The following is a 10,632-nucleotide window of genomic DNA, read 5'->3' as shown; positions in this document are numbered from 1 at the left end:
CTCCAACACCACAGTTCAAAAGCATCAATTCTTCGGCTCTCAGCTTTCTTCACAGTCCAACTCTCACATCCATACATGACCACTGGAAAAACCATAGCCTTGACTAGACGGACCTTTGTTGGCAAAGTAATGTCTCTGCTTTTGAATATGCTATCTAGGTTGGTCATAACTTTCCTTCCAAGGAGTAAGCGTCTTTTAATTTCATGGCTGCAATCACCATCTGCAGTGATTTTGGAGCCCCCTAAAAATAAAGTCTGACACTTGAGAGTATAAGGGGATATAAAAATCACTTATTAGTAGAATGCGTTTTAAAAAAATTCTCACTATCACAGAGTTGAATTAGTTGGTGTTGAGGTGGAACCTCAGAATCTGCATTTTGAACTAGGGAGTCAGGGGTTCTGATGCCGGAGCTCTACAGACCATGCGCTGAGATATGCACGTGGCCTGGGGCTTGTCTTCCCCATCCAGGTTCCCTACTCTGCTACAGCACTCAACCCACTGAGTGACTTCAGTTTGTAATTCAGGCTTCCTGAAACAAGTGACCTCATGAAATACCTCTTATAACTTCTCTTTTATAAAGAACTCTGAAATAAATTTGGCTCGGGAGATACAGATCTCAGAAAGGCTTGATTGCCCTGAGTTAGTTGGAAAAGCCACAGAACCCTGAGTTAGAAATTATTTTTTACCAGAGACATTAAAAATAATGCTTTAGCAATAATCAAAATCTTTGCTACTTTGATGTGACTTTACAGAAGTGGAGAATGATTTCTGTAGAAATATTGCCTCTAGTCATCTTAATGCACCTTAGTCAACTGGATTCAGCATTAATCAAAAAGGCAAGGTCTACCTTCCCACTGTCCTTTGAAATATAGAAAATGATATAGAAATGTCATCACCAACTCACTGCTACCTAAATTCATATTCAGTTCAAAGCTGAATTCAGTCTTGCTCTCTTCTTAAAATTAAGCCTTGAAGGTGACCCTAAGGACACATACTAGATGGAGGAGTACGCCAGAATATTTAAGTCATGAGCAGAACTGCTTTTAAAATGTAGACTATATGCTTACAGTTAACTTTTCCCCCTCTATTTCTGCTTCATGGAGAAACAAATAGTGCCATAATCTGGGTCTTGCATTTTCTGCAGAGGCCTGCAGCAACATTTTGGGTTCTGGGCAAAATGGGTATGACTGTTTGGGCAGCTCCACAAAGAAGAGATGGGGACAACAGAGGATGAGATGGTTGGATGGCATCACCGGCTCGATGGACATGAGTTTGAGCAAGCTCCAGGAGTTGGTGATAGACAGGGAAGCCTGGCGTGCGGCAGTCCATGGGGTCGCAAAGAGTCGGGCATGACTGAGCGACTGAACTGACTGACAAGTATTTTGGCACTTGGCTATATTCACACATAGGAAAGAAGAGTGGAGTATTTATCATGTCAAATGTTTAGCTTTGCAAGGTTTGCCAGTGCCATCCATATCTCTCTACTCTGTCTATGATTTGCAGTGTCAGCACTCTCACAGGACTGACTATGATTATGAGGAACATTAAAGAGGCTGCTTCTTACTCATTTCTATCACAGTGCTTAGCACAGTGTCCATATATGCTGGTTAGATGGATAGGCAGATGAATAGGGAGGGGAATGGACAGATGGATGGATGGATGTATAGATGGGTAGATGTTTTCAAGGTGTTGTATTTCTTGAATTCTTGCTCTAAATAAAAAGCTTTGTTTAAACAGAAATGTGAGATAGAAAGAGTGGGAACATGGTGATTTTTGTCAAATTTTGTTGATTCCAGGAGGCACAACTAGGACCAAAATACTCAACTTACATGAAAGCAAATTTCCAATTGACTTGGGAGAACTTTCTAATACCCTGAGTCTTCAGTAATATGATAGGTTCCTTTGTTGAATAGAGCACTTCAATTCACAGGAGGCATACAGGTAATTTGTCAGGAAGGATATACAGGTTATTTCTGTATTGAGTAGAAGTAGGGAACCCCTTGGGCTTCCCTGGTGGCTCAGATGGTAAAGAATCTGGCTGCAATGCAGGAGACCTGAGTTTGATCCCTGGGTTGGGAAGATCCCCTGGAGAAGGGAATGGCTACTCACTCCAGTATTCTTGCCTGGAGAATTCCATGGACAGAGGAGCCTGGCAGGCTACAGTCCATGCGGTCACAAAGGGTTGAATATGAATGAGCGACTAACACTTTCACTTTTTTTTCAGGGATCCTTTGCAGTATTAAGATTTTCAGGTTCTATGAAGAGAATGTCAATGGAAAAAGAATTAATCTAAGGAAGCATTTTGGAAAATGAAAGAATAAGATGATGTTATATTCAGATACAGAAGATATTTGTTAGAATATATAATATTTATGGATTAGATGTATAGGTAATAAGATTTTTTTCACACAAATTATTATTTGATAATGGACTCCAGGTCCAGGGTTCTTTCCTTATATCACATTTCCATCAACACATACACACACACACACACCCCCAGCTTTAATTTTCTAATTTGTAACCAGAAATATGGTGATGCCCTGTACTACTGTGAGGCTATTTGGGAAGGAATTCAGATCTGGGAAAGTGGATAATTTTTATATGGGGCTTGTAAGCCTAGATGATGGAGTACATTCACTCTTTATCATGATTTGCATGTTAGTTATTATTAATATTCTTGTTTGGGCCCTACTTTTCTTTAGATCTAGCATAATTTCGTTCAGGCAGTGGAACCTAAGACCTCTGTTAATCTACATAGCCATGGAGTAGAGCTTTGCATACCAAGAATTCCACGCTAATGAATGTTTTGTGGTTGTTTTCCTGTCTATCTATGTTCTTTATTATTTCTATGAAATTTTATGATTCTCCTCTCTTCTTGACATTCTGTGGAAATAATGTTTGAGAAGTCTAGGTGTTTCGGGTCCTTGCCTTGGATAATAAAAATACTGTTTCAATCTTCCCAGGGAACTGCATGAGTGAATTCATGGGACTCATCAAAGGTCACTATGAGGCAAAGCAAGGTGGATTCCTGCCAGGGGGAGGCAGCCTGCACAGCCCAATGACTCCCCATGGGCCTGATGCCAACTGCTTTGAGAAGGCCAGCAAAGCCAAGCTGGCACCTGAGAGGATTGCTGATGGCACCATGGTAAGCAAGTTAGATATGAGGCTCTGCTGGCCTCTGGGATCCCCAACCTTGTTGTGAGGAATGGCTATTTTTTATTTCTCCAAAGTTACAGAGAAGTCTGGAGAGGAGAGTGTCTGTCTGTATGTTCCCACCTGTGTATGCACACACCCTTTTGTGTATACTAGATGCCTGGTGTGTTAGGGTAAAAAGAGCTTTGTACTTGGAGTCAGGTCTAGGTTTGAATTCTAGCTCTTGTTTCCTGTGTGACCTTGAGGAATTTACGTAACTTCCCTGTGATTCGTTTTCTCCATCTGTAGAAAAGGTAGGGCATCCAGTGCAGCTGGTGTGATTTAACCCTGCTGACTGCGCTACACTGTTCAGACAAAAGGGGGACATTATTAATACTGTGTCAGGAGTCTTCCCTTATCTGTATGTGGCCCTGTATATATATATTATATACATATATATATATATGTTCTGTCTCCAAGTTATCTCCTGCTTTTTGAAGTCATCCTCCAGGACCACAGCAGCAGGGTTTGCAGGATGTCACTTATAGCTGGTTTCTCAAGCCCAGGAGGGTCAGGAAGCCTTTGCCTGACTATAGTCAGGGCTTGTGAGCAGCAGTTCTCTCATTTTCTTTTGCTCTCCTTTGTAAAGGGATGAAACTGATGGGATTTAAAAGCTATTTTGTATTCCTCCTGTGTCACGCTGTAAACATTGAAACTGAACACAGTTGCAGTTGGCTGCGGTACTTGATTTCATTTTATTTTTGCATTCTTGGAGATAGAGTTTATGAACCACAAGGAGTAATTTTATGTGACATCATATGCAAACTTGCTTTACATTTTTAAACCAATGCCTTCAATGTTACCTGACTTTAAAATCAATAGCACAGACTGGCCTGACTCCATGCCCAGCTTGCAAACTACCTAAGCAGAGAGCTTATCTGCCCCTCTACCCAATGCAATGCAGATTGCTTTCAGTCCCAACTCAGGGACCAGAGTCCATGAAGCTTATCTTCAGGGGCAGGGTGTGAGTCCCATCTGCCAGACCTCAGCTCCGTTTCCCCTTGCAAGGGCGTCTGCAGTTTCTGTAGAACGCTTTGATCTGTGCAAGAGCTCTATGAGATACTCATCATCTTAAGCTACTACCTCCGAAAGTTCCTGGGGGTACACAGGCTATCCCATAGTCACCACTTAGCAACCTTGAATGCCCAACCTGGCTTTGGATAATGTTACCAGGGAGCAGTGTTCTGCAACAGTGAAGCACAGGACAGGGCTGTTTTTATGAGGAACAAGACTTTGGGTCTCCCTCCCCATTTCCCATTATGTAATTTGGATCCAGGCTCATCCATATGCCTTATCCTTATACTACTTTGGAATAAATTAACTTCATAATATTGCCTTCATAGCTCAGCTGGGATGGGGCTTTGTTAGTCCAGTCAGACAGGAAGTCTCCTAAGAAGCCGTTAGCAAAGAGACAACAATAATTATGTTCATAATAATGATCTTTATATCTGAATAGTGCTTTATAACATGCCCAACACCTCACATCAAGCTTGTCATGTGAAGTCAAGCAGGGTCCATCATCTGTATCATTTTAGACAAAAAGAAGTTAATACATATTAGAATGTATGCCAGACATTAACAGGGGTTCTCTGAGTTGTGGCACAAAGAGAATTTTTATCTTCCTTTTGTCCATCTATATTTTTAGAATTTCCAACAATATGAGTACATAAGAATTACAGGTTTTTGTTTTTTTTTAAGCCATAATTGGTCAGAAAATCAGCAGTAGGTGAAGCTGGAATGTCAAGGATGCACAGGGCACTTGCATATTCTTTCTGTTGCAGACAAAACCTGCCTGAACATAGAAGGACACCCACCATTCAGAACCTTCTTGGACAGGGCTTTTAAAAGTGCGACAGCCATTCCCGCTCCCTTCTTCCTGCCTCCTCAGTCACTCTTTTCCTTCTTTTCCCTTCCCTAGCCTATTTTTTTTCAGAGTCCTACAAAAGAAAGGCTCAAATCCCAAATCTGCAACTTCTCATTACTACCACCTTAGACAGTCACTTCCCAGCTCTGAACCCCAGTTTCCTCATCTGTTAAATGGGAATTATGTTCTCCCTCACATGGACATAGCCACCGTAATGGCCCCTGAAAAGAATAATCCCAGGACTCTTCCACCTCTGCCCTTGGATCTAGCAAATTTAGCTCCATGGTGCTACAAGAACAATGTGATGCTTATGTGCCCAACTCCAGTTTAGTAAGAATAAAACTTGAGTGTCAGAGAAGCTGAGGGTTTCACACAAGCTATTACCCACTTGTAAATAGTAGGACCAGAGTCAGAACCCAAGGCTTGAGTATTTTCTCTTTACCATGCAAGCACATGTGATTTATTACTCAAAGAGTCTACCTACCCATATCTTCTCTCTTCACATCTAATAAAATGTGTTTTATTAGCCGCCTCACTTCCTCTTTCTTGTCTCCATCCGCATTCCCTACAGGCATTTATGTTTGAGTCTTCTCTAAATATCGCCGTCACCAAGTGGGGGCTGAAGACCTCTAACTGTCTGGATGAGAACTACTACAAATGCTGGGAACCTCTCAAGAGCCGCTTCACCCCCAATTCCAGGAACCCTGCAGAAACTAACTGATATCGGAGCATGATGCCATAGTTGAGAATGGACTTGTGTGATTTCCTTCAGAATCTCATGCCCTTTGGTGGTATTCGGGGAGGGGGTTGGTTAAAATGGGAACTCAGTTTCTCATAGTCAAGGAACTTAAACATGTTTAGAAATGTATTAAGTTCTGTCAGCTTAATTACTCAATAAATACTTGCTGGTGTTCTGTGAAATTGACAATTGATAATAATCAGGCATTGACAAGGCAGACCCGGGGTGATGGGGAATGGGAGTCCAGCATTGGACCAAGTGATTAGGTTCTCCTGGAGTGAGAGGACAGGCAAAAGAACAGAAAGGAATGGGAAGTGGTATTTGTCACTACTTTGTAGTTTGGACACATTTCCCTCACTTTGTTGCCATAGTAGCAGTTTTGATATCCTACCAAATTTTTATTTAACACTGCTAAATGAGAGTCAGCTATGTATCAGGGCCTAAGAACTAGGGTTGCCAGATAAAATAAGATATCCAGTTAAATGTGAATTTCAGATAAATCACGAATAATTTTTAGTATACATCCTGTGCATTACTTGGATATACCTATACTAAAAATTATTTGTAGTTTATCTGAAATTCGAGTTTAACTGATACGCCTCTTTTTTTTTTTTTTTTTTGTCCTCACTGCACAGTATGGGATCTCAGTTCCCTGACCAGGGATCGAACCCTCTCCTCCTGCACTAGAAAGACAGAGTCTTAACCACTGGACCCCTAAGGAAGTCCCACACCTGTGTTTTTATTTACTAAATTTGTCAATCCTATGAGGATATGGAGGTCAAGAGATAAGCATGGTCATTGCCCTTACAGAGATTATAGACAGGGAGACAAAATACACAAACAAAATAATTGCGAATTGAGAAACATGCAAAGAAGAAAACAAATAGGAACTGAGATGGGAATGACGGGTGGGATGGGCACATCTTTCTTTAGGTCTTTGATGAAGTGACATTTAGCCAGACCTAAAGGATAGAACACCTAGGGCTTCCCTGGTGGCTCAGACAGTAAAGAATCCACCTGCAATGTGGGAGACCTGGGTTTGATCCCTGGGTCAGGAAGATCCCCTGGAGAAGGGAATGGCTACCCACTTCAGTATTCTTCCCTGGAGAATCCCATGTTGCAAAGAGTCGGACAGGACTTAGCAACTAAGCATGATATACAGGTGCTTTGGGAACTGGGAAAGGATAGGAAGGAGCAAGTCATAGGAAAAGTAGGGTTGCTCTGGGGTGGGGTGGGGAAAAGGAGCATTCCAAGAAGAAGCCTTGTGAATTTAAGGAACTAAAAGGAGAGTGAGTGTGGGGAGCCCAGGACCAGGCCATTGCAATAGTCCGGGCAAAAGACACCATTGTCCTGGACTAACGAAGTGGCGGCAGGGACCTAGTGGATAAATCCGTGAAAGCTTTGGACTAGACCTGAAAGAACTCGTTAGTGGACTGGATGTAAGGGGTGTGGGAAAGAGGAGTTGCAGATGGGGTGGGACTACTGTGGGTTTCTGGCAGTGGCATTTCTTGGTCTCAAATAGTGAGCTATCTTAGTAGCTGATGTGCCTTCCCAATGTTCCATACCATATTAAGACATCTTTATTAAAAATTAAACATTGTAAACTAGTAAGACAGTTAATATTTTTAAATAAAAATTTTTTAAATTTTTATTTATTTGCCCAGCATATGGGATCTTAGTTCTCTGGCCAGAGATTGAACCCATGCCCCCTGCATTGGAAGTGTGAAGTCTTAACCACTGGACCACCAGGGAAGTCCCCAGATAAATTTCTAAATTGACCACTACAGCAGGTTGCCAGTGACTCACCTAGACCCCATCAATGATCACCATCTTGTGTTGGCCAGCTGCTTCCAGTTGCCAGCAACACACTCACAATACTGCCTGAGGCCCAAAGCAGAACAAAAGTTCTGAGGAGTGAATGGCCCTGGACACAGTCCTCAACCACCAGAGTGGAAATTAGTGGATAAATTCGCTAGTTCTCTTGCTCCATACCTCTGAGGCTTGTGTTCAGCTGGGGTTCCTGGCAACTTTCAGAATGATTAAGCTTCACTGCCCAAAGTGGCAACTTCTGAAAACATATCCATTAGTAGCTTCCTTCCCTCTTATCTACCCACTCCCCTGTAGTGCTTGCTGGAATCTTCTCTCAAATAACCCCAAACCAGACAACCACTAAATGTTCCCAAATTCCAGCATTTATATAATGAGCTCACTCTAGCAGTGGCTCAGCAATAAATAAAGTGAAAGTGAAAGTGAGGTCGCTCAGTTGTATCCGACTCTTTGCGACCCCATGGACTGTAGCCTACCGTGCTCCTCTGGCCATGGGATTTTCCAGGCAAGAGTACTGGGTCTTCCTCATTGCAAGCAGACGCTTTACCATCTGAGCCACCAGGGAAGTCCTCAGGAGTAAATAATCCGCCTGCAATGCAGGAGATGAAGGAGACTCGGATTAGATCCCTGAATTGGGAAGATCCCCTGGAGAAGGAAATGGCAACCCATTCCAGTGTTCTTGCCTGAAGAATTCCACCGACAGAGGAGCCTGGCAGGATACAGTCATGGGATCACAAGTCAGACACGACTTAGCAACCCAACAACAACCCTCCTCTTATACACAAACCTAGAATCTCACTGATTTTGGTTCACTCTGTTATCAGTGTGCTGGCAAAACCTTCCTAGAGCAAAAGAAACATTCTGGGTTTACATCCATTTAGCATCCAAGCCCGTGTACTTTATCTCCCTGTTGCTGGCAGCAATTTGTCAGCAGGAGACAATATTTCACCCAGGCCAGGCTGTTCACGCTAATTAAAAAAAAGATATAGCTTCCTTCTGTTGTGCTTCAGATCAGCTAGAAAGATCTGTATCATTTCCTTAATTCTCTACTCTTAAAGATACGTTTCTCTATTATTCTCCCAAGAAATAAGCCATCTGTTTGCTTAGAAATTTAAAACTCTTTTTAAAAAGAAAAAAAAAAAAGGCACCCTGATTAGGTTTCCTCCAATGACTGGAGTTTTCTGCTAGGTATCCTTGACATCTTTATATATTTTCCTGTTAGAATGCCACAGAAGTCTCCCCGCCCCCCCCGCTTTTTTTTTTCTTTTTGGGAGACTTCTCACAGCCCAGGCTATTGGCAGTGGCTCTAGACAATGGTTCACAATAAGGGTGATTTTGTATCCCTCACCCAAGACATCTGTCAAAGCCTAGAGACATTTTTTGTTGTCACAACAGGGGAGGGTGTTATTGGCATCTGTTAGGTAAAGGTTAGAGAAGTTGGCAAACCTTCTACAATGCACAGGACAGAGAATTATCTGGTACTGAATGTCAGTAGTGTCAAGGATGAGAAGCCTTCCGGTGGTTTTCATCTTTGCCTGTACATTGGAGCTCCTGGTAGCTTCAGAGACTCCAGGTGCCCAGGTGTATCTCAGATCAATTAAATTAGAAATGCTGGAGGTGGAATCGAAATGAGAATTTTCTTGAAATCCCTCAGGTAATTCCAATGCGCTGGCAAGGCAAAGGGCCACTGTTCTATTAATAAAAACTACCTTAAAATCAGTATCCAAAACATTCTGTTTGCAGTCTTTGAATTCTGGTCCAAATCTGGGCCTCTTGGGTCTAAAGAAAGGAGGTGAGAAAAGCTCCCAATGCTTCAGTAAACATACATTGAAATGGGATAGGATTGGGTGTATAACGAGCAACTACCCAGGAGGAGAAGCCACTATCAGGCAGTGGTGGGAAGGGCCACCGCCTGCCTCCAGAAAGCACACCCTTTGTTGACCAGATAGGGCACAGAGAGAGATGGAGGAGGAGAGGGAAGGTAGGAAACCTAAGGCCTAGATGTAAACTGTAAGTTAAAAATTAATGTGCAGTTTCTGTGTTGTAATTTTCTAGAGTGATGCAAGAGTTATCACTTCTGAGTTTGAAGGAAGTTCTGCCCTTCCAGAAAGATATTTTACTGCTAAAATGGAAAAAAAGAAAAAGGCTTGAGAGCTGACATTTAAATTTCTTTGTTACATTTAGTAAACAGCTAGGCTTCAATTTGATAGAATCAACTTTATATAACTGTGTGACAATCTGAAGTATATCTAAAATTTATCCTTTTGTGAGTCAGTGTGGTACCTAATTAAGAGGGCAGATGCTGAAACCAGACTGCCTGGATTCAAATCCAGGCACAACCACTTGTTAGCTATGTGATCCTGAATGAGTTATTAACCTTTCTGAGCTTCTGTTTCCTCAGCTGTAAAATGTGGATAAAGATAATACTTACTTCATGAGGAATTCTGACTCTGGAATCCAGATGGTACTTCTGGCTGAATGAGCAAGTGACTTAACCTGTGCCTCACTTTCCTCCTCTGAAACAAGGAAATGATTTCTGTCACAAGAATTTGGTGGGGGTTTAAATGAGACCATGGGCTTCCCTGGGGGCTCAGTAGTAAAGAATCTGCCTGCCAATGCAGGAGTTGAGAGTTCTATCCCTGGGTCAGTAAGATCCCCTGGAGAAGGAAATGGCAACCCACTCCAGAAATCTTGCCTGGGAAATACCATGTATAGAGAAGCCTGGTGGGCTACAGTCCATGGGGTCTCAGAAGAACTGGACACGACTCTGACTAAAACAACACAAAATGAGACCGTGCGTTGAAAGCACTCACACTGCTTTTGGCCTCTAGTGAACACGGGCAGATCTAGATATTATTGTTGTTATTGTTGCTATTGTGATTCAGTGAATACTTATTAGTTTCTGCCTCAGAGAGGCTATTGTGGGGCCTACTATAGGATATACTGGAAAGAGTAAGCCAAGGTCCTTGTCCGTAAATAACTAGCTTTTAGCTGATGAGGAAGGCATGCA

General features: G+C 42.3%; 1 protein-coding gene across 1 annotated transcript in view; it reads left to right on the top strand.

Moving 5' to 3' along the window:
• Window positions 1-5,977, top strand: part of HGD (homogentisate 1,2-dioxygenase) — a 42,980-nt gene extending 37,003 nt beyond the window's left edge. Inside the window, exons 13-14 of the mRNA XM_010845391.1 lie at window positions 2,964-3,145; window positions 5,628-5,977. Coding sequence (XP_010843693.1) covers window positions 2,964-3,145; window positions 5,628-5,777 — 332 coding nt within the window. The 3' untranslated portion in view covers window positions 5,778-5,977. The remainder of the gene's footprint in view (window positions 1-2,963; window positions 3,146-5,627) is intronic.
• The last annotated feature ends 4,655 nt before the right edge of the window (window positions 5,978-10,632 follow it).

This window comes from Bison bison, unplaced genomic scaffold (genome assembly GCF_000754665.1).
Source record: "Bison bison bison isolate TAMUID 2011002044 unplaced genomic scaffold, Bison_UMD1.0 scf7180017864215, whole genome shotgun sequence".
Classification (NCBI taxonomy): domain Eukaryota; kingdom Metazoa; phylum Chordata; class Mammalia; order Artiodactyla; family Bovidae; genus Bison; species Bison bison.
Note: the sequence above shows the minus strand (reverse complement) of the source record. Positions and strands in the feature narration are given on the sequence as shown.